This window comes from Ictalurus punctatus, chromosome 11 (assembly GCF_001660625.3).
Source record: "Ictalurus punctatus breed USDA103 chromosome 11, Coco_2.0, whole genome shotgun sequence".
In the NCBI taxonomy this organism is placed as follows: domain Eukaryota; kingdom Metazoa; phylum Chordata; class Actinopteri; order Siluriformes; family Ictaluridae; genus Ictalurus; species Ictalurus punctatus.
Window position 1 is genome coordinate 15,288,699 of NC_030426.2, and position 27,670 is coordinate 15,316,368.

At 37.9% G+C, this 27,670-nt stretch overlaps 2 protein-coding genes across 3 annotated transcripts in view; one reads left to right on the forward strand and one right to left on the reverse strand.

Annotated features, from left to right (window-relative positions):
* dzip1l (DAZ interacting zinc finger protein 1-like) overlaps positions 1-6,457 on the reverse strand; it is a 16,364-nt gene extending 9,907 nt beyond the window's left edge. Inside the window, exons 1-4 of one of the 2 annotated variants that reach the window (XM_017479169.3) lie at positions 6,214-6,457; positions 2,233-2,770; positions 896-980; positions 1-104 (exon numbers count right to left, since the gene is read on the reverse strand). The exon at positions 1-104 is cut by the window's left edge and continues 21 nt beyond it. In XM_017479169.3, coding sequence (XP_017334658.1) covers positions 1-104; positions 896-980; positions 2,233-2,721 — 678 coding nt within the window. In that variant the 5' untranslated portion in view covers positions 2,722-2,770; positions 6,214-6,457. Of the gene's footprint in view, positions 105-895; positions 981-2,232; positions 2,771-6,188 lie in introns of both variants that reach the window. The other variant, XM_017479170.3, reaches the window with a different exon arrangement.
* A 17,410-nt stretch (positions 6,458-23,867) lies between these two features.
* Positions 23,868-27,670, forward strand: part of hs2st1b (heparan sulfate 2-O-sulfotransferase 1b) — a 113,078-nt gene continuing 109,275 nt past the window's right edge. The window contains exon 1 of the mRNA XM_017479168.3: positions 23,868-24,339. Within this exon, the coding sequence (XP_017334657.1) occupies positions 24,216-24,339 (124 nt within the window). The 5' untranslated portion in view covers positions 23,868-24,215. The remainder of the gene's footprint in view (positions 24,340-27,670) is intronic.

Sequence of the window (27,670 nt, forward strand, 5' to 3'; positions counted from 1 at the left end):
TGCCTCTCTCTCTGCTTCGAGTTGACTCTGAGTCAGTCTCAGTTTCTCCTTCAGCTCCTCCAACCCATCCTTCATCTGCTCCACCTGCATCTTCTTCTGTCTCTCTAACCCACAAACACAGTGGCCACCATGTTGCAGAGAACTGATATATTTCTTTTCATCAACTGGGTATATAAGTACCACACTGTTGTTTTGGCTCTGTCCAAAGCCAAACCACATATGCAAGTGGTAGGCTGTTTTATTTAAAGATGCAAAAAAATTTTTTTTTTTTTTTTTTCACAATTTCCCTCTTCTCAAAAAATGCAATTGATCAGCCAAGTCATGTTTGGTGTCTGAAGTTTGCTTCTGTAGTTTTGCACTGGAGTTAATGCAGTTAAAAATTAAGGAGTAATTGCAGCTATAGCTATCCATGTCTGAATTATTACATGCAGGTGCAAAAGTCTGATCCCAAACACACTGGCTCCATAATTATTCCATAATCTGCCCAATATAGATGCACATACACTCAAGTTCATGTTGAAACTTTGCACTTTGACCTCTTAATACAGCATGGTTCACCATGGTTCACAGAGAGATAATAAACACAACCTGAGCCTCTTACACAGACTACACAGGAAATAATAACCAAACAAGCTAATTCCCTTTCCCAATAACCAGCGACTTACATACTGAAATATACACAATGTGTACTGAATGTAAGAAGATATTTCGTAGGAATTAAGGATTATTTTTAAAAAAAAAATCAATCTTATATTCAGTGATGGCATTATTATCAGCTGAAGCAGAACTGCATAATGAAATGTTTTTAAAACTGTATATGTTCATGCCAACTCTCAGGTTTTCTTTGACTGACCCCTTTACGCAGTTCAGTGGACACACAAAAGGGTATTTATACCTGCTTCAGTGATCTCAGGATGCCTGCGCTCAACATGAGATTGTAAGTAAGAATAATTGACGAAAGATTTTTCACAGAAGTGGCACTGAAACGAGAGAAAGATCAACAGAAAGCATTACTTAAAATAGACACAACTTGCTTTTAGCAGAACCGACATTGCTGTGTTTGTGGTTTATATGTTGTATCTATTCATAAATTGATTTAACATGGACAATTAATGTTGCCCTGAAAAGGCAACTTAACTCTTTAAATCTGAAAAAAATAAATTAAAGAATAAAAGAACCAATTTTAAAAAGCAAGCCAGAAGAAAAATGTTGTCTGATTTTATTTACTGACAGCAATTAATAAAAGTAGACAACTTTTTTGTTCGATTCAATAAAATTCACAGCTATAAATATTTGAACCATTTTTTTGTTTATTTTAACAGGCAAAAAATAAGACCACGTAGAGACATACAGAGCAATGAACGTCAAACAGAAAAGCTACTCTTTTAGAGAAAAAAGGTCCTTTTGTTTTATATAACCATATAATAACATGCTTTTAATTGATGGTTTGGCTTTATATAAGTGGCCATTTTCTAAGACAACAGAGTTTTATTTTATTCACATTTATATGAATGCATGTCTGGTATTATTTAAAGTTGACTTGCATACTATCCGTACTAAATAGTGTCCAAGATGAGAATTAGTATGTCCCAATTCATAATATGTTGAAATAAGCGTTCCACAGGTATCCAGATGGTCTAGTATTTCCGTTAGCTTTTCGAAGTGTGGATCCACGGACACTTTTTCAGCGAATACTGCCCACAACTCCTTGCGCGAAGGAGGAGGAGTTCTGTGACGATTTTGCTTTCTGAATTCATGCATGCATTTTTGAGAGGTGTAAATGAAACGTGTGAAAATAAATAAAGGGAGTGGTAAATTAAGTTATATAGTATAAATTATATAAGGAATAATTAATGAAGAAAAGCTTAAATGCAGTGAAGAGTTTGTTTATGGTGACGTAACTGTGTGTAACTAGGCAACAGCCTTCTCTTCCGTTACATGACGTGTTAATATATCCCGTTACATGCATACTCTTTTACTACACACTCAAACGTATGTACTATTCTTCACAACAACATCAACAAAAAGAGTACATGGCTACATGGCTACATTTTAGTACATGGCTGTTTCATTAATTTCTATGAAATCCTCATCTGGTGGATTGTTTTCTCCCAGAAGGATACATGAATTTAGTTTTTAACTTTAGCCTGTCTTTGTGAATCTGTCATGGGTCCTAAGCATATTTTGTGAAATTACATCCTAATAAGTTTTTTCACCCTTCAAGAAACTCACCTTGTGGTAATTATTGGCACTGGACTGCAGGAGGAGCTGTTGAGTGGCGATGAGCTTCTTCCTGCGCCGGCTCTCCAGCTTGACTTCCTGCAGCTCTTTGTCGAGTCGTGCTCGCTCCTCTTCCTCACGGAGTGCCTGAGACAGCGCCCCCTGCAGCCGCTCCTGCAGCACTGCCACCTGTGAACTCAGATAGTCCTGGCAGTGTAGCAGGTACTCTGTGCTGAGCTGTGACATGCGCAGAACTTTCAGCAGCGTTGTGTCGGTTGGACAACGGCACTGTGGACACCGCTCGCCCTCCACCGCACAGAAAGTCACAGCGCTGATGAGCTCCTGCAGCACATTTATATCTGTTTCTCTCTCCACACGGTCCACGTCCAGCGCTGCCATACGCCTCCAGTCAATCGGCTCAATGCGGAGACGGAAGTGGAACGGCTGAGTGGGGATAGAGGCACTCCAGGAAGGAGAGGTTGGGGAGATCTGTCCTGGCATGATACGAGGTTTAGGGATAAAAGGAAGAGATGATGGCAATTGACCAGTTCTAAAGAAGAGTTAGAGAGAGACAAAAAATAAATAAATAAAGGAAAGAAAGATCAGACAGAGAGCAGATCCAGCTCACAGTAAATACATCACCTTGTCTATGTGGATTACTCATATAGCAGTAAGTGGCGCATTCTACTTTAGAAAAGCATAAATACATATATTATACATGCAAAAAAGTAAACCTATGGCTGTGTGCTTTTTGTTAAAGTTATTGGAGGGATTGAGATGCTCTAGGAAAAAACCTCCTGTTAGTCTCACATTCACTCACCACAAACAAGAACATTTCTACTTCATCATTGAACATCAAACTGGTAATATATTATATAAACTTTTTTTGATGGTATTAACTCATTAACATTAACTGGATATGAAGTATACTACTCTACAATTATATTTTTCTATGCAATATAAATCACTTTGTCAACTCATCATTCAAATCTTTCAACGGTGTACTGGCCCTTTAATTCAGCTCGAGCAGCGCGGCAAAAAAATGAGACTCGACGCCGAAACTCCCACTTCACTTCTGCTCACTTCCGGTGTAAAATTTATAGGTGCAGAGATTACAGAGCTTACAAACTGCAGTTTTGTCCTCATTCCACATAAGAAACATCATCTTTACACACAGCACGAAATCAATGTTTTCCCGCCCTCTTTTGATTGACACGATATAATTGACCCTGATCATCGAATGTTTTTAAACATTGGCCAATAGCTGGTAGTGTGAAAAATAGCCTTTATCCACCGATACATCGGTGCATCTCTAGTATTTTTATTTCTTCTTCGTTCCTCTTTTTGTTATTTCTATTATTTTTATCAAGTTGTTTTAATTGTCTGTAAATGTGGATGTCTGCAATTTAATGTTAACAATACTTTACAATGTAAATCCTTTTAGCATGCCAATAAAGCTACAGTACTGTGCAAAAGTTTTAGGCACATGCAAAGGAATGCTGTAGAGCAAAGATGTCTTCAAAATAATGAAATGAAATGTTTCTACATTTAAAAATATATACATTTCAAAGAGCAGTAAACAGTAGTAAATGAACAAAGTCTATATTTGGTGTGACAAAAAATAAAAAATAAAAACAAAAAAAGTAGTCTCCGGTACAATTGGTGTATTTTTTTATAAGGAAATGAGCTGTAAGTTTTATTGATCATCTTGCAGAACCAGACACGGTTCTTCTGGAGACTTTGACTGTCGCACTTGCTTCTTATTTTTGCAGCAAATCCCAACAGCCTTCATTGTGTTTATTATCTGAAAAGTGTCTCTTATATAATATGCTGCTTTATTTACTGACATACAAACATTTTTCTGTAACATTTAATTCTGTGCTAGAAAACTAATGTTTGGGAATCTAAAATGTTTTTGTACTGACTTGAAAATGTAGAAGTCATAAAATAAAAAAATCTATAACAAAGTTTGTACTAAAAAAAATAGGGTACCTAAAACTTTTGCACAGTTCTGTAGTTGAACCTGAATCAGTACTGGAGTATATGTACACAAGATTATAAACTGACTATCTTTATATAACATCCTGGTTTGATCAACAACTGACCATACCTTAAACAAGCAAGCACAAATACACATTCAGTACAAACTAAATAGTTACAAACAGCATTTCCCCCTAAATATAATGCCTTTCCAAAGACTTCCGTTTACTCTGAGAATGAGAGCAACAGCATAAACTTCCATAAATGCTGAAATTGATTCATTTGAATTTTTAATTTGATACAAGTTCAACCCTTATTTACCCCAAACACATTTGTAAAACCTTCCTTTTCAATAGCACTCAGTGAAGCTGAACAGTGCATTTCTGTTTCCCTGGAGTGCACAGTACATAAACACTTGACAGTTCCTAAGCACTACTGCACTGTTGTTTGTCTTTAAAACTCTTAATGATCAAGCTCCTGCTTATCTCAAAGATCTTCTCACACCACATTCAGCTAGCAGATTTTTAAGATCTTCTGACAGGTTTCTTTTGTATGTCCCTTGATCCCGTTTAAAAACTAAGGGGGATAGAGCTTTTTCAGTATCTGCTCCTTGTTTATGGAACCAATTGCCACTGGATATCTGCCTTGCACCTTCTATTATCATTGTTAAAAAGGGGCTGAAAGCGTATATCTTCTCCCAGGCGTTTTAATCTCTCTTTTTTTTTTTTACTAGTGTCTATTGTCGGTCTTTATTTAGATTTATTCTCATTTCTATTTTACTTTTCTTTAATCTGTTCACCACTTTGGTCAGCTTTGCTGTGTCAAATGTGCTTTATAAATAAAATTTACTTTACTTACTATGATTAAAAAAAAATACTCATATATATACTTATAGTAAGTACATATGATTCTAACGTAATCTCCTTTTCCATCTCTCTCATCATATTCTGCTCGCAGGTGATCAGTTGGCTTCTGATCATGTTTTTTGTTTAATACATTTTATTTTTGCTTTTCAAACTCGGACTGGTTTCAGATTAATATGTTGCTGAGGCCGTAACAGGCTGTAATTATATTGGGCTTGTTTTTGAAGCTGCGGATGCTTATTTGTCTTGCGAGAGTTGGCAACACTGCCACATGCACAAAGCTACAGTAAGAATGAGGGCCAGAGTGGTCCAAAAATCCCTCTACGACTCTCTCCAGCCTTGTTAGAGTACCAGCTGTTGGGGTGCAAATCATTTTGTAACAAGTAATTAGAGGGAAAATAGGGTTCGTTTAAGTTCAAATCACTCATCGTATATGTTTATATTATATATTCATTTTCATGAAGAGGGAGCACAGTGGCTTAGAGGTTGCATGTTCTCCCTGTGCTGCGGGGGTTTCCTCCGGGTACTCCGGTTTCCTCCCCCAGTCCAAAGACATTCGTGGTAGTCTGATTGGCATGTCCAAAGTGTCCATGGTGTATGAATAGGTATGTGAATGTGTATGTGATTGTGCCCTGTGATGGATTGGCACCCTGTCCAGGGTATACCTCGGCTCCAGGTTCCCCACCACCCAGTAGCATAAGTGGTACACAAGATGGATAGATGGATGGATGGATTTTCATGAAGGGTGCCAATAATTCTGTAGCTGCATGTAACCTAGACAGTGTTTTAACGCCTACAGTATTTAATCCATAGAATAAACACATGCAGTGCTCATTGTCCGTTCGTAGATGTTATTATTTAAATATATATACAGTCATTTTATAACCTACAGCCTAACAGTAAAACAGCAGCATTACCAGTGCTAAGCTACAGGCTAACCTCTGTTCCATTTTTCAGCAGTCTTGCAAGCAGGATATTTATTATATTATCGAAAGAAATAGCTTTTTAAACGCACGTGTGTTATTGGAAATTACGGACAGTTTAAGAAAGACAGGGGAACTAATTGTTAACGTCAATAACTTGACCATCAGGCAACCGAGTAAAGTTTCGAGCTGGCTAACTTACTGCACAGCTGCTGTTTGAGTCTCACCTCAGCTCCGGCTCTCTGCTGGAGTTTTACCGAAGCAGCGCAGACTCTCAGCCAAGCAGCTGGGAAAAAGAAACATTCAAGGTTAAAGTTTAAAACAGCGGTGTGCTGTGTATCGGGAACATCCGGTCAAGGAGTTTTAGTTCACTTCGGGTGGAGCAGTACATAGAAGCACAAACTGTTTCCTTGGCGACCACAGGCGCGAGCTGTGCTCCATATGGCGGTGTTGTATTACGCGTAGTGTACACTAGCTAGTAGGGACTGCGAATGGAACGGCTACGGAGACCGGAAGTACGTTGCTACTTCACTAAATCACTAAGCAACTGTAAACAACGCGGCATTCGGTTATTTATTATTGACATACAAAAACATGTCATTTAAAAAAGCAGGAGAAGGATTGCTTTAGGCATTAAATAATAATATATTGTCAGAAGAAGAGTTTTTACTCTTGTATGATGCCAAGAAGTCTAAAAGCCTAGATTTACCGTGTAAAACAATACTTGCCTTTTAATCTGGATTACATGGAGGAACTGAATTTCGTGTCAGAAAATGAAAACGAGTTTAAGTTTAAAACATATCGGCACAGATTAAACAAATCAATCATATACTGATGCAATTACAATGACATATACCATAAAACATCACATTTACTGACCTCATTTAGTAATAATGTAGCTATTGGTCAGCTTGTTAGGGTTAGGGTTAGCTAGTTATAGTGACACATACACACGCCGGCCATTTTAATAGGAACTCCCGTACCCTTGCTCATTCATGCAGTTATCAAATCATGTAGCAGCAGTGTAAAAAAAAAATTTAAACAAATAAAATTCAATGAAAACCCTTATATAATTTGCAGTGGTTTTAACTGTTACATTAGGAACTGTAAATGGTCGTCTGCTGGTCATTTGTTGCCTTCTATTGGTGGCATGTTATGTCTAGTGGAAACCATTCAGTAATGGTTTTAATAGTTGATGGATTTGTAGTGGAAACAATTAGAATTTCTATTGTTTTTTTTCAGCAGGGAATGCATAAAATCATGCAGATGCATATCAAAAGCTTCAGTTAATGTTCACATGAAACATCAGAATGAGGGAAAAATAAAGATCTCAGTGACTTCGACTGTTGCATGTCTGTTCTAGAGTCAGACTGGTTTGAGTATTTCAGAAACTGGGACCAGAAACACCTTCTTGGTGAGAGGTCAGAGGAGAATGGCCAGACTAGTATGAGTTGATAGGAAGGCTAGAGTAACTCAAATAACCACTCTTGACAACCATGATGTGCATAAAAGCATCTCAGAACGAACACCTTGAGGTGGATGAGTTACAACAGCAGAAGACCTCATCAGGTTCCACTCCTGTCATCCAAGAACAGGAATCTGAGGCTATCATGGGCCCAGAATCACCGAAACTGGGAAGTTGAATATTATCAACAGAGCAAGTGATGATTTTCCAATCCCCAACAATCCTGTTTGTGTTTTTCTGCCAGAAAATGGATGGATGGATGTATCTCTGTATCTCTGTAATGATGAAAGATTTAAAAGGATCTCTCGAAGTGACGATATTTGGGACAATATTATTTGTTATAATATAATATATATATGGTTGTTTATTAGTGACTGGATGGTTGTGTGTCTAAAACCTGATGCCTGCCTGAGAGCCACTTCTGGGCCTATAAGCATGGCTCTTAAGCACAAACAGCACAGCTCTGTGTTCATACTATAGTCTGTTTTATTTGTGTTGCTTTGGATAGAAATCCTTGCCAAATAACTAAAATCTCATGAATAAAGACTCTGATGAGGCAAGAAATTGAGTCAACACAAGGTGGAGCCATTGACCAGGACAGACATTTAACACGTTCAACATGTCACATAAGATTCAGGACTTCACATGCACCGAAATACTGTGCATGCCAAAAAAAAAAAGTTGATGTGCAAAAAAGAGCCAGCACATTGATATGTGAGTTGACTTGGGGGAACATTTAACATGCGTTAAGGATTCACATTGAATGTTAAACACTTAAGCATTCCGTGAGAGTACAGACATTGTCGGGGCCATAGGAGCGTACGGGGTGGCACTGGATACCCCTGACATCTAATTGGCCACCCCCATTTTGTGTGCCACCCCAAAATTTAATTCGTTACTGGCAGTTGCTGATGCTGATTGACATCTCATTTCACCTCTTGTTGAAAGAAGCATTTATTTTGACATTTGGTGGTGTTGTGGCGCATTTTTCAAATCGAGAAAGAGATGCAGAAGAATCAAAATAAGAAGATCATACAGTAGAAGTAGAGAGAATACTTCCACAGCTCCATGAGCTATATCACATATAAAGTAAGTTTTAAGATGTAGCATCGGGTTTAGGTTTCCTGAACAGCTTTTATGAAAGTTGAGTCGCTGTCTAACTTAATGTTAGATGTTTGGCTCCATTAACAGACAGTTAATCAGATAAGAGACATCAGAGCTATCTGAATGAATTATCCAGTGAGTTTGTGGTAAATATACACAGACATTTCAGCAGTATTTGGGTAGTTGAGTTAAATACTTCCTGTAGATTTTTTTTTGTTGATCTTTGTTAGAAACACTAATTGTTAGCCGAGGCACTATTAATTGTTAGCTTAGCCACATAACATACCGGCAATGCCGGTAATTTCAGTAGTTCGGACAGATGTCCTTCACTTAGCCACAGTACAAACCCATTTACTACATATTACATCAGAATAGCTTAGAATAGTGGCATACAATTTTCACATACTATTTAGCACGCTAGTATACAGTGTGTTTTGCATGTAGACTTAATGTTGGTGGACAGTTAGGTAGTGACCCAAGTCTATTTCAGTAAAGTGCACTGTGTGCGTGTTTGTGTGTGAGAGAAGAGAGAAACAAATATTGAGCTGCAGTTCCAAGGTAGAGACACTGACTGTCCATAGTATGTTAAAGAATTCTTGTGAAGTGACCCTTTTGTACCACACTATCTGCCACACTGAAGAACTCCAGGTTAAGTGAATTATCATTATCATAGGATGCATTCATGCTCCTTAGACGCCAGGTTAGGGTTACACATTAATTTTCTGTCTTGGTCTATGAACCCCATGAAGTAGCCTTGGCCACCCCCTTCCCACCCCATGTATAAAACTCTAGTTCCACCACTGAGTTCAGACCTGCACGTAATCTATGCCCAGGATGTTGTGAATTAACAGGTGCCCCTTAATTTCATTCATAACCTCACTGGCTGCTTTGTATGAACCTAAAAGCAACATACACCCACGACTCATAAAATCAGACCGCAGGATTTAGGCACGGTCTTATTAATGGAATTTCTAACACAAGCCGACTTCTATTAAAATTAGTAATTATACACGTTTGTGTGGGCAGTGTTCATCATTTTTTATGGTTATTTTTTATAATCCAACATAATCCTTCTAGTCTGTTAAAACTCCTACACATTGTGCCTGAGATTGAATTGAAATTTCAGCCATCCTGAACTAGCTCTCGCACTATAGAAATGCTACAGTAAACGTCGACGTCGACTTAACACATAAGAGTGGATTAAAATATTTTAATGTGGAAATGACACTGAAATCAGAAGCTATCAAGCTTGTCCAGCCTTCCTGTTACATACTTTCTGTTAATTTCCCTCACTACCTTGTCTTTTCCAACTCTATTTTAAGCTAACGTCAGCATTTTATTCAGACTCTTGGGACTGGTACTCCAGCCTGCTCTACTCTTACTTTGGTGTGTTTAAATAGATCTATCAGCATGAATTCTCTCTGCCTCAGTGCCGCAACCAATCCTGGCGAACAAGTTCATCCTTCACTGTCTGTTTAATGAGCAGTTCACCTTCCCTGCAGCACAGCAATGAGACTCTTTCTCTCTCACTCTCTCTCTCATTCTCTCTCTCTCTCTCTCTCTCTCTCACACACACGCACACACACACACACACTCTCACACACACTCTTTCTCTCTCACTCTCTCTCATTCTCTCTCTCTCTCTCTCTCTCTCTCTCTCTCTCTCACACACACACACACACACACACACACACACTCTCTCTTTCTCACACACACACACACACACACTCTCTCTCACACACACTCTCTCTCTCTCTCTCTCTCTCTCTCTCTCTTGCTCTCTTGCTCTCTCTCTCACACACACACACACACACTCTCTCTCTCTCTCTCTCTCTCTCTCTCTCTCTCTCTCACACACACACAACCTCTCTCTCTCTCTCTCTCACTCACTCACTCACACACTCACTCACACCTACTACCACTCTTTCACTATCAAACGGCAATTATGCTTAGAAAGCCACAATCCCACAAAGTGTGCAGCATTTCTTCATGCCTGCAGTGGAAGGTTCCCCATGGACCAACTACATTCCTGGGTAAAACACAAAAATCAACCCATGATTTACTGGAGGCTGTCAATCCTTCTGCAGTTTATTAGACAACACACTGATGTGAATCCTATAACTGCTCAGACTGTTGACCTGTAATAGAACTGAAGTGGTTCATCTGAGGTGGTTAGAATAATCTTTGTGCATTTACAGTAAATAGGTATGGAATAAAACATGGGGTGTACTTTATTATAGGAAATGAATCAGCAGTAATGAGGTGTGATGCCGTTATAACATATTGTCGATTATTTTCTGATAACAACACATCCCAAAGTGTTTCATTCTTCTTATTCTAAAACAATTTACAATGTGTTTTGTTATTATTATTAATGTCTCTTTTTCTTAATTCATAGTTGATTGATCCATGGATAGGTACATTATAAGCTATAAGCTACAATAAGACAAAAAAACCCAAAAAAAACAGCTTGTGATGATACAGAGAAACCGCAAAGTCCTCCATCCTGAAAACTTCCCTGTGTTGGAAAATGTTTAAACTCCTCACAGAAAGTTTTACCATATCAACAATTACAGGTATTTAGAAAAATCCATTTATGTGGAGGGTTCTTCATAGAAAGGAAATGATAACATATTAGAATAGAATAAATCCATGAATATACAGTATACCTTGTTGCTTGCATTGCTCTCAGAGCTGCTGTTCAACACATTTTGTCCAATCAGAATGGAGCATTCAAAAGCACTGTGGTATAAAGTCACAATTTCACTGTTATTTCTAATATTTTAAAATATTTACCAGTTTGACTGTGATGGACTGGTGTCCTATCCAGGGTATATTCCTCATACCCAGTGTTCTCAGGATAGGCTTTGGATCCACCTCGACCCTGACCAGCATGAAGCAGTTGCATGGGCAAATTAGTACGGCCTTATATTTGCAGAAGCCAGTATTTGAAAAACAAAAACTAAACTAAACAATAAAATATCTATCTGTCTATCTGTCTGTCTATCTATGTGTCTGTCTATCTATCTGTCTATCTGTCTGTCTATCTATTTGTCTGTCTGTCTGTCTGTCTGTCTGTCTATCAAGATATTGAGTCACTTTAACTGAATGTTTTTTATAGGCACTTGGAGTGTAAAACTGTATAAAAAGCCTCTATATAAAAGATTCATAGACAGTGCTAGTATTAACTATAAAATATAAATGCCTGATATGCCTAAGGTAGCTAATTAGAGTGATAAAGATGTTGGCCTTTTCTGATTAGTTCTAGATTATTCCAAAGTCCTTTCTCACGTTTTCAAATTTGAGTGTTTATGCGTTATGAGTTTGTGAGTTATAATTTCATTTAAACCAAAAATTCTAAAATAAAGGGTTTTCAAAAACTTTTGGCTGGCAGTCTATTTAAATATGTAAATATTCACAATTGAATCAGTAAAGGATTTGCTTTTAGTTTTTAATTACAGTGTTTAATTACAATATTTAGTGCAAAGCCTTCATTAGCTTTCATTAGATTAATCATGCACAGACTGATTGTGCATGATTAAGGCATTGCTACGAACGTGTGCCTGATTTGTGCATTACTAAATAGTTGTGTATGTGTGCACAAAGCTGTTAAACTAGCGTAAGCACCTTTTAGATAGCAAATGACATTCGAGCAAGGAGAAATATTAAGGGGGAAGTATACAAGGGCAGGGCATGTGAAAACAGAATTGAAACCAAGTCCTTTCTATTTGTTTTACAGAGAATAAATGAAAAATGCAAGAGAAAGCACTCTCATTTAATGTGTTTGAGAGTGCACATTAGAGATGAAATTCTAGGTGAAAATTTGTCATTGAAATCTCGTCCTTATTTCAGAGAGGTGTCATCTCAGGCCCTCATTAGCTGGGGAAATTTGCACTTGTTCAAATGCAATAATTGGAACTGCATCTTACAGTTTATACATTTTATATGAAGAATTCACTCCTGTGTGAGACATTATTGAGAAGGCATTGCAATAAACCTGTAAAATGATGTGCAGTGACGTGCTTTATGAAAACAAAGCCATCCTGCCAGGCTCTAGATGTGTTAAAGTGGTGCAGGTGACCTTGAGAAATTGCTGAACACGTGTTATGATTAGAATGGCCAATAATTCTTGCACCTATGTTTCGTGCAAGTGTGTGTGATTGGGGGCAGAAGCGTTCACATATTGTAAATGCATGCATGCTGTTTGTAAATGGAAGCAATTTCAGGCAGTCAATAAATGCAGTGCAGCACAGCAATTACATGTGCACAGAAAAAAGCTATACACTGATGGGGAAAATAGTGATGGTAGATGACAGTGGAAGTGCTGACAGGCTCATGTTTGTGGGCTTGTATATGCTTGCATAATGGACCCTTTTGCTAGCTGCTCCAATTTCTGCAACTGTATTACGAATGCCTTAGATGTTAATGAATGCACTCAGACCATGCCACAAATATACAGTCTATTTAACAGTGTAAAACTCATGACGAATACTGTATGCCAAAGGAATGGCGTCCTTCCCTCCAGTTCACTTGTGCTCCCCAGATTTAGATTTCCTTTCAGTGCTGTAGCACTCAAGCCTTGGAATGTCCTTCTACAGAGCCTCACTGAAGCCTCATCTCTCTCCTTCTTTAAAACACAGCTCAAAACCTCTTATCACTTTCCTCTGTGCTATCAATCTCTCATAAGTATCTAAGCAGTTCCTCTCCTTCCTTTTCCTTCTTCTTTTCTTCTAATGAACTTCATCCAACTCCTCTTATCCATTATGTTGTATACAAGATGTTTATTTGTTACTCTCTTACTGTAGAGATGAAATGTATTATTCTTATTATTACCTCATGTACTGTCTATAGCTATGTATAATTGCATTGTTTTACATATTAAAGACAAATCTACAGTATTTAATTCAATTCAGTTTTATTTCTATAGCGCTTTTTACAATAGACATGATCACAAAGCAGCTTTACAGGAATCTCGATACAAATTAAGATGCCTAATAAACAAACCAGAGGCGACAGTGGCAAGAAAAAACTCTCCCCGAGAGCTTAAGATGAAGACAGCTTGAGAAGAACCAGACAAAACAGATCATCCTTTTCTTAAAGACACCGGATAGTGGGATTCCAAATCATTACTCTTCTACAACTGTGTACTGCAAAGTCAAACAGTACTAAGTGTGTTGAAAGGGTTTTCAGTATGAGAATATTATGAATAAAAGTCCTAGAATAAGCACAGGAAAGAATGGAAAGAACAGAGAGATTAAATGTGAAATGCAAATGTGATTAAAAGAATCATCCAAATGTGGTCACCATGTTTGCTGACGATGATTTTCTTCTTTAGTTTTATACTTGAGCGACAACATTTATGTGTTTAACAATCAAAAGAAGGCTATAACTATTGGTTTTACATCATTCAAAGTATACATCGAAATCATCACAGACTTGCCTCAAATGCTCGGAGTTATACATGATCGTATATTTGCTTGCTGATATGGTTTCTGACAGTGTGACATTATTGTCTACAAAAAAGGAAAGAAGTACATTACAGACCTAAAAACAAGTATCAGCCACCATGAAGCCGGAATCACTTTCTTCCTTAGCACATACGCTATATGGCTGAAAGTAGAGTATGAAGAAATCTGGTCGTCACACCTATGTTTGTCTTCCTCCAAATTGTTGCCACAAAGTTTTGCCAAGGTTGGTGTGGAAGAACTCGAGTGGCCTGCACAGAGCCTTTACCTCAACCCCACTGAACACCTTTGGGATGAACTGTAATACCAACTGTGCTCCAGGTCTATTTGCTTGACATTAGTGCCTGATCTCACTAATGTTCTTGAATCTGAATGAGTACAAATCCCCACAGCCACACTCCAAAATCTAGTGGAAAGCCTTCTCAGAAGAGTGGAGGTTAGTATAGCAGCCTGGCAGGGATTAAATCTGGAATGGAATGTTCAACAACCACATATGGGTGTGATGGTCAGGTGTGCGCAAACTTTTAGCCATATAGTGTAGCTTGGTATCACTCTGACTCAGCTAGAAGGTGCGACCCAAAGTTTGAAGGTGGAACGGATCCTATTCACACACAAAAAAAACAGAATTATGTAGACACAAGCTAAAAGGATTTTGACGAAGTGTTGAGAGTGTTTACCTTAGACACCCCAGCATTATTATCAAATTCACTCAAAATAGAATGTTTTTTTCACCTCATCTTTGTTAAAACTCCTGATTCAGCAAGGAATGGGCCCAAGCTGAATAAAGGAGAAAAAGCCATTCACAGCTATCAAGGTAAGGTAATGTTGACTGATGTTAGCACTGTTGATAAGTAGCTAGATATGTAGTTAATTCAAATGGTGTAGTCTTTCATATTTACCCATAGACATAAAAGATAGAGAGGGTGAATGGCCCGGTGAACACTTTCTTTTGTGGAGAGCCTACCACCATTACCAACATGGAAATTTAATGCCCTTGTGAAGTGCCCAGGTGGTCTGATATCTCTGGATTGCAACGACTGACACAGGGCAAGTTATAACCAGCTAAAAGCGACTATCATATCACAGCAAATCAGTGACTACATTTCCCATCCTGAACTGTGGCGTACAAACATGGCCGCCATGGACTGCAATTCCCAGAGCACTCACATTCATTCTAATCACGCACACCTGCTTCAAATTCACTGCACTCAAAACCACAGTATAAAGAGACTGTCTGAACACAATGTCTTTGCAAAGTATTGAGTGTTATCACTGTACCAAGCTTTTGTACTCTGTTCATGGTCTTTGAACTTGTTTCTTATTTCTAGTTCTTGATTCTTGCCTTGCCTCGTTTATGCCTGTTTGCAGATTGCCTGACCCATTGCCTGTTTTTGACTATGCTATTGTCTCATGATTTGGATTTGTCTGCCTGCCTCTCTTTATTAAAAGCTCTTATCTGCACTTGCATCCGTCCTACCGTCATTACATGGATATTGTGACAGCGACACCTCACGTTCTGCCATAGAGCTCATTATATTTCAATCAATCATTTTCACCATTTCACAAAGATTTTTTATTCAATCGATCAAATTTATTTTGGAGAACTGGGCTGCAAGAGCCCAGAGAGTGGACCAATACCTAGCAGTACCTACCACTGCTAATGCTAGTTTGAAGCTGTCATAACGTATATAGTCAATACAATGAAAAAAAGTGCATAAAATTTTTACGTACTGTGTACACTACTAGCTGTCTATTTCATGCAATGCATAGGTTATTGCATCCTGTTTTGGATGCCATATTGTTAACAACAAAAAACTGAACAAAATGTATAACAGACAAATGCACAAATTAGAGTTTGTTGATTCCTTTATATAATGATGAAATTTGTGAAACTTTTATCACTGATAGCATCCTTTAATATTAGCTAGTTGTATCTGAAGTTAATTGAGAGCTAACACTCATAGTGTTAGTGATGGATGTTTATGTTTGTTCACTGTCAAATGTAGTTGACTGAGAGGTGGTAGCCAGAGCTAGATGCTAGCAGTTGTTGAGGAGGAAGGAAGAGCCACACAAACTTCAGGTTAAACTCTGCTATATAACACTCATAAATGGTGTTTGATTCTGTTGGGCTTTCTTTTACAGCATTGTTGTTGTTGCTGTAGCAGAAAGTGCAAAGGCTATTTCCGTAGCAAAAACCCAGAAGTGTGAAAAGAGCCTGTTTTATATTGGAGAGGGTTAACAATTATATACTTTTCATTCGATTTCAGTATTTCATATTTCAAAAAACACAAATGTTCTTCTCCTAATTAGTTCTACTATTTGTGTGTTTTACAGTGTGTGTGACGATGTAGATTTGCATTCTCTTACAAAACTGGTGGCTAGCAACATTAGTGTCGATAATAAACAAAACAAAACGGGGGTAAAGGAGGAACTTCTGACACGTTGGCTAATCAACCACATTTAGATTAATCCTGAAACAAAAGTGGCCAAACTGTTTCTTTAATACAGTATTTCCCAAAACAGCATATTGTATGAAATATTGTATTACAGTGGGATGGGTACAGATGAGACTTTTACATGTTGCCTCTATGTTGCACCTGACTGGTGATAGAAGGTGAATGGGGCTATTTTAAGCAGCAGCAAAACACAGCCGATTTGGCAGGCAGCAATTTCATGCACAGTTGGAGTCTTATATCTTTCATCCCTCTATGCTCAGTGTTAAGGGAGTCAAGGGACATTGCACATGAGGGACAAACCACAAAAAATGTCTTTCTATCTCTATAACGAGTCCTTTGTATTTTCCATATAAAGTAGTCTTCAGTGATATGAGACTGTGATATGAGCATCTATGTTGTTGGGGAATTTCATATTTTGGCTGAAATCCATATTTGTCTTTTTTTTTTTTTTTTTTTTTAAAAAGGGTTACTTACATACTTATTTGCTACCATATTTATTTAGAAGTATTGTATCTTGATTTATTATGATGCAAGTACAGTTATACAAATAGTTTACATACATTATACAATTAAATTTTAAAATGATAAAATTCCATTTGAATTCTGTTCAATTGTATTTATTATTTGTAGAGAACATTTAGACATGGCTTTTTCTGAACCATAATCAGATTTAATTTTTATCACTAGGTTTAGCTGAAAAATCGCTGAGACTTCGTAATACATAAACAACATGCTGCTAAAGGCACTCTTGGATCTCAGGATTCTGGACTTGTTATTTTGTGTTTTGGCAACTAGAAGTTCTCATTGTTTCCCCATGTTGTGTTTCCTCTGTATGTTATTGCTGCCACCTGTGTCTCAGTCCTTTGTGTGTATTTAAGTTGCCCTATTTCTTATTTTCTTTGCTCTGTGTTTAGTTGTGCCAAAGCCAGCCTCTTGTGTCTCACGTAAGTAACACGGGCTATGTTTACATGTGTCACGTCGTGAGACGTAAGGGAGTTGAGTGCGGAAGCAGGTGCAGGTAAGGATGTTTGTTTTTATTTAAGGGCAGGCAAATCGAAATCGTAATCCAAAAACGTAGTCAAGACAGGCAAAGAGTTGGGCAATCGGCAAACAGGTATAAATGGGACAAAGCAGGAAACGAAGTCGTGGTCACGGAAAACAGGGTCAAAGCACAAAACAAGAAACATGAACTATTACTACAAACCAGGAGCGGAAAAACCAGCGTGGACTAAATGAACTAATCTATTCTAATCTATCAAGGGAACTTAAATAACGTATCTAACTATACCAATACTCCGCGCCGTGTACTGAGAGGCGTGTGGTATATATAAAGCAAACATAATCAGCGTTGAGTGCTGACAGCTGAAAACACTGAAGACACACCCTTGAACCACAACCAGTGACAGAACAGGGAGGAAACAGAACAGAAACAAAACAAATGCACGTGTCCACAGTAAACAGTGTCATGGTTGTCAACATCCAAAGAGCATGCGCTCGCTGAGCTCTCGTGCACGTAGCTCGTGCATGGGCGCGCCCTCTCATCTCTCCGAGTGCGCTGCCAGAAGGGGAGATTGTGACAACATGCACATCAAATTCTGTTTAAGGTCTATATTCTCGTTGCAGCCATATTCCAAATACAATGTTTATATGTGTACAGGCATCAGAATATTCCTGTATACATGGTTGTTGTAAGTATACCTAAATTTCCATTTCTAAATACCTAGCCTACAGCTAAGCATCTGTTAGCACCCACAGTTCCTTGTGAACTGAGCATGCGCATAGATCTCCTTTTAATGGATTTTCTGAATAAGGTGTTTACCATCCATCCATCCATCCATCCATCTTCTACCGCTTACTCCTTCTTCAGGGTCGCGGGGGAACCTGGAGCCTATCCCAGGGTGCCAGCCCATCGCAGGGCACACTCACATACGTCACACACGCCAATCAACCTACCATGCATGTCTTTGGACTGGGGGAGGAAACCGGAGTACCCGGAGGAAACCCCTGCAACACGGGGAGAACATGCAAACTCCGCACACACATGGCCCCGGCGGGAATCGTACCCCGGACCCTGGAGGTATCTGAATCAGATAATCGGATTGTGGCGGTGATTGCATGTCCCAATACTAATCAGAATATTGTCAAATTCCAATTAATGTCGGAATATTAATGTACATGTAAACAAAGTCACTCAATCATGTTCAATTTCTGAAGCTTCTTTGCACCACATACAGGATGTTCTGTTTGTGGATGTTGGCAAACACAAGGCAGAATGAAATATACATGTGTAGTAACAGAAGGTAATCAGCAAAACTGGCGGAGTAAACAAACAATCAAACTTCACTTCGTGGAGGACATGAAGTTTCAAACCAGCATGTATAACCCCAATTCCTGCAAGATGGCAACTATGAAGTGATTTGTCTTTCTGTGTCTCTTAACATTAACATTTTGCCATTAACGTGAAAATGATCAGGGCACCTCCCCCTTATCTGAGGTAAGACTCTCCCATGGTGCCAGGAGCAATGGAAAATTAAAATTCCACAGTACATTTTATATAGGCTTCTACTGAGGGAAATGGCAGCATATGCACTTACACATGAATACTGATATGCTGAACCACCTCAGAGTCTGACTGATCCTCTGAATCACAGTAGGGAGAGTAAAAAGTGTCCTCCACCCCCACTTGCAGGTAGGCATGGGTCACTTCATAGAAGGCTTGCTGAGGAGGTTTGAAATGATGACATGTAACTTTGTTATGCCACAACACATACTTAAGCTCTTATCTGTAGGCAGGAAAATACCGCTCATAGCTGGTATAATATAGTAATCCCTGCAAATACAAATAAGTTGAAACTCAAGGTGCAACTGTACTTTTCTAATCATGTAATATTGGCACCCTTGATAAATATGAGCAAAGGAGGCTGTGAAAAATTGTCTTTGTTGTTAACCTTTTGATCTTTTGTAAAAATAATTCACAAAAATACTCTGCTCTCATGGATATCAAACAATTGCTTAACACTTTGTTAAATATATGTGTGCCATAATTATTGGCACCCTTTTAGTCAATACTTTGTGCTACCTCCCTTTGCCATGATAACAGCTCTGAGTCTTCTCCTTTAATGCCTGATGAGGTTGGAGAATACATGGCAAGGGATCTGAGACCATTCCTCCATACAGAATCTCTCCAGATCCTTCAAATTTCAAGGTCCTTGCTAGTGGACTCTCCTCTTCAGTTCACCCCACAGGTTTTCTATGGGTTTCAAGTCAGGGGACTGGAATGGCCATGGCAGGACCTTGATTTTGTGGTCAGTAAACCATTTTTGTGTTGATTTTGATGTATGTTTTGGATCATTGTCCTGCTGGAAGATCCAACCACGACCCATTTGAAGCTTTCTGGCAGAGGCAGTCAGATTTTCATTTAATAACTGTTGATATTTGAGTTCATGATACCATGTATCCCAACAAAATGTCTAGATCCTCTGTCAGAAAAACAGCCCCAAAACATTAAAGAGTCACCACCATATTTAACCATGGGCATAAGATACTTTTCCATATGGATACCTCTCTGTGTGCACCAAAACCACCTCTGGTGTTTATTTCCAAAAAGCTCTATTTTGATTTCCCATTTGAACCCAATCCCATTTGAAGTTCCAGTAGAGTCTGGCAAACTGAAGACGCTTGAGTTTGTTTTTGGATGAGAGTAGAGGCTTTTTTCTTGAAACCCTTCCAAACAACTTATGGTGATGTAGGTGACTTCGGATTGTAGTTTTGGAGACTTTCTGACCCCAAGACACGACTAACTTCTGCAATTCTCCAGCTGTGATCCTTGGAGATTTTTTTGGCCACTCGAACCATTCTCTTCACAGTATGTTGTGACAATACAGACACACGTCCAATTCCAGGTTGATTCATAACATTTCCAGTTGACTGGAACTAATTATTGCCCTGATGATGGAAATGGGCATTTTCAATGCTTTTGCTATTTTCTTAGAGCCACTTCCCATATTGTGAAGCTCAACAACCTTTTGACGCACATCACAGATATATACCTTGGTCTTACCCAATGTTATGAATGACTAAGGGAATTTGGCCTATGTCTTACCTCATATTTATACCCCTGTGAAACAGGAAGTCATGGTTGAACAATTTCCTGCTCCTAGTTACCCAGGTGTGCTAAACATTTTTTGAATGTCAATGGGAATATACTTAAAATATATTTTTCTTGTATGAATTGATAGGGGTGGCAATAATTGTGGCACACATATATTTAATGTACATATATATTTTCACCAAGGGTGCCAATATTAGTGGAGGGCACTGTGTCTTCCAGTCTCAACCAGCTAGAAACGGAAACACAAAACCAAAAATTAGAACAAGAGGGTATGGTTGTGTCTCTGTTGCTACTTTGCACACTGACTTTACAAAAACATTTCTCAAAATGTGGACTGTAGAACTCTCCAGAATAAAATTGATTTATGGACTCTCCAGTCCCCAAACCCTGCTGAACTGTGAGAAATACAGCACAAAAAACAAACATTCTTATTAAAGTCTTTTAACCTACATTCATCAGGCTTTCTGCTTCTTTACAATGGAAATGACCTTGGGAAAAATCGTTGGTTATTTAGAACTGTAGTTATATATGAATTCAATAAAAGATTAGCAGAAGGTAGTCAATGTGTGCGCATGGTGCTTTGCAATAGACTGGCGTTCCGTCAAGGGTGTATTCCTGAACTCTCACTCACCCAGTGTTCCCAGGATCCAACACGACCCTGACCTAAACTCCTCTGTCCTGAAGACTTCCCTGTGCTGATAAACTTCATAAAGCACCGTGACTGTTACAAAATGCTCTTACAAAGTTACAGAAACTCCTTCCATAAATGATGAATAAATTTCTCCTAACAAAAAAATCATATGAACAGTGATATGTTTTATTTTGTTAAAGAACAATTAAAGAACATGATTTTCTAGATCCTTTTATTATTAGTCTTAGACGTGGACTGTCTGCACAATCGCACACACTCTCACACACTACGGACAATTTGGAAATGCAAATCAACTTACGATGCATGCCTTTGGACTGGGGGAGGAAATCGGAGTACCCGGAGGAAACCCCTGAAGCAGTTGAACATGCAAACCCCTGGGGAGAACATACAAATTCTGCACACACAGGACGGAGGCAGGAATCGAACCTCCAGCCCCAGAGGTGTGAGGCAAACGTAATGGTGTTTGCCCTTTATAAAATACATATTGTTATTAAACATTAATAAGAAGAAGTGAAAGACCTGTATTGTCACATACTGTACATATACACATAGAGTTCAGTGAAACCATCTTCTTCACATATCTCTGCTTGTAAGAAAAGTTGGGGTCAGAGTGCAGGATCAGCCATCATAAAGGGCAGTGAGGATTAAGGGCCTGACAGTGGCAGGTTGTCAAATAATCCATTGAATATGAAATCCTCATATAGAGGACACCATCAGATACCAAACCGATAAGAATAGATACTACACTATTTAGATATTAAATATGGAATGACATAGAGTTTGTAGTCATATTTAAAATTTGTAATCTTATTTATGACACATATATGTTATGGTGTCTTTCTCTCTTTTCACTTCTGCATGTACTGTAAGCAGACTTTAAAATGGTTGAGATTTCAATTGATTGAGATCCATGGAAAAGAGAAACATATTCTTGTGAAAGCTGTAGTTTTCATAATGACATACTGTATATAGTACTAAATGTCAAAATTTGATGTGAAGGGTTTTCCCACAAATATATACTAAATGTACTTTTGGTAAAAGTATTCTAAAGTACATTTTGTGTGTCTCTGAATCCAGATGGCTGTAAGTCCACTAACTACAATTCTTCATCACAGGTCATGAAATGTCAAATAAGACTAAATCGATGTGACCAACTGAGAACGTACAGACACTAGTCTAAATCCTCTGTTTAAGACTTACAGACATACCAATGCTCATCCAGATAGCAAAGTGATGTTGATTCAATGTTGATTCATGATTTATCTTCAGAGGTTTTTGGTTGATGACAGAAAATCTGTTGAATCAACGACCTTTTAAAAAAATCTGGATAGTATAATTTATGCTTGAGATACATGCAAAAGAGAGATACATTTTAGTGCAGGAAAACCTGTTGTTTTCAGAACTGCGACGGGGGTCCAAAAGTCAGAGATCACATTGAAAATAAATAAGAAATAAATAAACAAAGAATGTAAATAAACAGACTGTCTTAGAATTTTGAAATATTTAAAACAAAGAAAGTAAATGGTCAAAATCTTGAACATTTAAAGTTCACTACTGTTTCTAGGTCCTTATTTAAATGTAAAGCAAATTTGTGATATTGACCATCTTAACTGCTTTGTACAAAAGGTCAGATTTTCCTCATGTCTAATCTCTTCTATTGAAGTGTGTGCTCAGACGACACTGACGAATTTGATCTAAAATGAATCATAGAGTTTTACACGAACTTATGGAGTCGATGCCAGCTCGAGTGTACACTGTCATTAAAGCAGACAGGCAACGTATCAAATACTAAGAAACTCTGAAATTCATGTAAATATTTCACTCATTTTACTTTTCACTCAATAAATTAAATTATAATGAAAATTGTTGTATTCAATTAGAAAAGAATGCACATGGTGTCGGAAAATCAACACTTTTTAACAAAATGTCTTCCAAAAATACTTATATTTGATATATTTTATATTATATATATATATATATATATATATATATATATATATATATATATATATATATATATATATATATTCAGATATCCTTTAATATCCTTTGAAAGAGCGTATTGAAATCATTCTCATGGCTGGATCTGGAAGCTGCCGCAAGGGTGTGATGGACTTTAACAGGAAACATGGCGAGCACATCATGCACGGCTCTGTTGCCAAACTTATTGACAAATTCAAAAAGACTGGAAGTGTTGCAGAACAACCGAGAAGTAGATGTCCATGAACATCCCCTGACGAAGGCACAATCGATGTGGTGCTGGTGAAGACAGTCCCCTGTGTATGGAGACTTTTCAGACACCCTGTAGAAGCATTTTCACTAGTGGTCTCAGACTTTTGGACCCCACTAGTAGAAAATGCCAAATTTCACAATGTGATGGATTTTCCTACACATGCACATGAACAGTGCAGGTTGGTTGTATTTAAACTAGTGATGCAGGTGCTGTCTGAACACAAGGACATGACAACAGGAGGAAAAAAAGGGCCTGGGGTTTTAAAAATCCCTCACTTTACTCTAAAACTTTTTCAGTTTCCTTACTCCAGTACTATAGATGGCACTGTAGCAGATTCATCCCAACCTGACTTCACACAGTGACAGTACACCGAGGAATAAAGCCCGAGATCCAGAGGAAAACCTCACACACACACACACACACACACACGGAGGTAGTAGCATCGTCAAGAGCTCACAACTGTGGAGCGCTTCAGCCAGGCAAAGCGTACACACATGCATCCGTAGACACAAGTGAAATGCAATGCACTTCATTAAATCGACTTGCAGACTAATCCTCGCGCATCGTTTTCTGCACTTTTAGTCCAAACCCAGTGTTCCGGCTGTGCTCGTCGCGCGCATGTGTGTCTGATCGGCGAATTCTGAGCCTGCATTTGCGGCATGACATGCAGATAGATCATCCTCATCAGCACCACCATCATATTCATCACCATCATTATCATCATCATCCTGTAGTGTGGTTTAATGGGGCTCCTGAGGACCATGATGCCGCCCAAGTTTCAGCTCCTGGCTCTAGTGCTTTTTGCGCTGGCCATGCTCTTCATCGAGAACCAGATCCGCAAACTGGAGGAGTCCCGAGCAAAGCTGGGTAAGATAATCCTACCCCTCAGCACCATGGTTCAGACATGCACCTCGATTTTTAGATGAAACGCACACAACACACAAACTCGCGCGCACAAGTTAGTGCCTGAAGCGGACAGGTAAGCGGACAGGTAAGCAGTGCTTCAGTAGAGCAGTTCTCCAAACCTGTTTCTTCTGCACGGGAAATGTGTTCAGGCAGCTGCAGAGTAAATAATGCTAAGCTTTGGTTTGGATTTTTATGAATTAGCCGCACTTTCTAGAGAGCTGTATTGATTGACAGAAACAAACACTGACAATCTGAGCTTGAAATGAGCTGGTTGAAGGAAAAATAAATCTACATATAAAATGTGTGTGTACATATTGAGACTATAGTTTGTACTAGCTATAGGCTGGCTATAAGTTTGAGCTCAAGTACCAACTATAGTGGGGGAAAAAACCCCTAAAACATAAACTGCTTTTTGGCAACATTACGTTTTCTAAGGCTGCTTGAGTAACAAAATCCACATCTTACTATCAGCTAGAAATTATATGGTTTAAGAAAGAAATATATATATATATATATATATATATATATATATATATATATATATATATATATATATATATAATGTCTATATCTACAGGCTGGTTGTATTTAGCTGGTTTGCTAACAGATTGTGTGCATGGTCTGTACAGGCTGGCTATCAGTTTGAACTCAAATATGAGGTATAGTGAAAATAAGCAAAAACATTAGGTTTTTATTTATTTATTGTAACAGTAAGTTTTCTAAGGCTGCTTTAGCATATTATTTTTTTTTAAAGCTGGTTTGTTTACAGGTTGTGTCCATGGTCAAATACAAAGTATAGTGGGAGAGAAACCCCCAAAACATTGTTTTTTTTTAATGTTATTTTATTGTTTTTTTTTGCTTGTTTTTTTGTGCGCAACAGTATGGTTGCTTGATTGGCTTATACAAAATCTACATCTGACTAACTGAGGTAGGAATTAGCTGGTTGAAGAAAAAAAAAAAAGAAATCTATATGTAAAATATGTATATATCTACAGTCTGGTTGTAGTTAGCTGGTTTGCTAACAGGTAGTGTCAATGGTCTGTAGAGGCTGGTTACAAATATAGTGAAAAAACAGATATATATATATATATATATATATATATATATATATATATATATATATATATATATATATATATATATATATATATTTTGAGAAACAGTACGTTTTCTAACTTAACACTGTTGGCACCTTTTTATTAAAATATGCACTATATGAGCTAAACAGTGAGAGATTTAACACCTGTGTGAACCTACATGAGAAACAAATGTGTTTAGCAAAGACCTGAAAAATAGTCCTGATGCTTAGTTTTTCACTGGGATAGTTTTGCCTTCTGTATTCGACTGAGTGAATTAAACATGTATCTTCTTAGATGGTTTTTAAAAAAATAATTTTTTATGTTCATTTTATTAAAGTGATACATTTCTGTGTAATGTAAAAATGGTAAAAGCACATATTGAAGTGTTGAAGATCCGTCAACTTGGTAACTGGAATTCATGGCTATAAGCCATAGCCTCTCAGCAGGTGAAATATACTCACCTAGTTATAATTGTATATAAATTTAGGCTTACCATATATACTGACTGTATCTTGGTATCTTTCACTATGTACAATAAGCCTTCCTTTGCCCCATGTATCATTGGAAAGGGACCACTGTTAAGCAGATGGATTTTTCTCAGCACAGTAATAACACTGATATGATAGAGGCAAGGTTATTCCGATACGAATGTATTAGACGCAGCAGCGATCCTACTATGGTCCCTTTCCACTGTCAAATTATACATAGCAACAGATATAAGTTTCTTGCGATAACACTATTTAATAACAAGAATAGTATCACAAGAACAAAACTACAAAAATTCTGAAACATGAAAGAAAATAAATGAATAATAATGGAATGCATCACAAGGTTGGATTATACCATGTTGTGTTTCTGTGTTAATTTGTTTCTAGTAGCTTATGCTGACAAAACAAGTCCCCCCCATTCTACCCTGCCTTAAATGGAAACAGTTCATAACAGTATAAATTTATGTTGAAAATCTGTTTATTTCGCACCACGTTTCGTGTTTTGAACACCAAGTGTGCCATTTTAAAGCAGTCTACATAAAAAATAGGCTACAGACAATCAATTCACTGACATGTTTGATAAAACACCTGTTCCAAAGGTAATGTCTAGGTGGTACAAGATGCTATTGTCTTAAGCAGGTTTTCCCAGCTGAGTCAAATTAGCGTGTGCAGTAATGTTGGCATATAAATAAAATAAAGACTTGAAAGTATTGAAAGTTAGAGAATTAATTGTGACCATATTGTAGTATTGGAAAAAGTATTTGATTTTAAATCATGGCATCCAAAGTTAAACAGTTTTTCCCAATGTGTTATTTGGATATACCATTCCCATGACACTTTTGTTCGGCAAGACCATCTTTCTCTGATATCTATGTGGTTTTTGGTCTGGCTTGGTTAGTCCTAGTTCCTTTGTTGTCTATTTAAAAAAGCATTTTACATGGATGTGTAATGTGGTCACACATGTAAATCTAATATTATGCATGTAATCTGGATATTCTTCCTCATTTTCAGAAAGTATGTAAAAATCTAACGTTTTTGATGTACGGCTTGTATCCTCTTTATTTGAATCTGTTTTGATTGACATGCATTCATAGTCTAATGTCTAAATTATTATCTTCAAATATATATAAAAAATGTTACTGTTGTGCCAGTGTTTGGAGTATAAAATAACCAACTGAAATGAGCACACAGTCGGAATCAACAGAAATAGCACTCAGAAATTGGCCTTTCCCCCTCATTGGGTTATATGAGACTGGCTTCTTGTAATTGCACATGTCCTGTAATGGTGTGTGAGATGATGGAGGCTTTGCAGTGCAGGTGCACAGTGCTGGAACTGGCATGCCCCTGCTTTTTGGCTAAGCACAGATTGCAGAATGGACCAGATGAAGTCTAAAAGCTTGTGCTGAATTCATTGAGCACTTAAGTGGGAAATGTCATTGGAGCTTCTGATTATGTGGAGGAGAGCAACAGAGTTTGGCTGATTTTCTCTTCATAAATATCACGGCAAGAGAGATACCGTGTTGCTGAGAGTAACGTGGCTTCGTTTGATTGTACTGAATAGGGTGTGTAATTTCCTTTTGAGCACTGAACAATTCTTTTGATTGTACTGCATGTGGACTGTGATTTTCCTCTGTAATTTTAGCCTCATTTTGTATCACTTGTCTTTTGCATTAGTGCTGGCCTGTGAAGAGGAATTCGCAAGCTGAACATTGAATGCTTGATTTG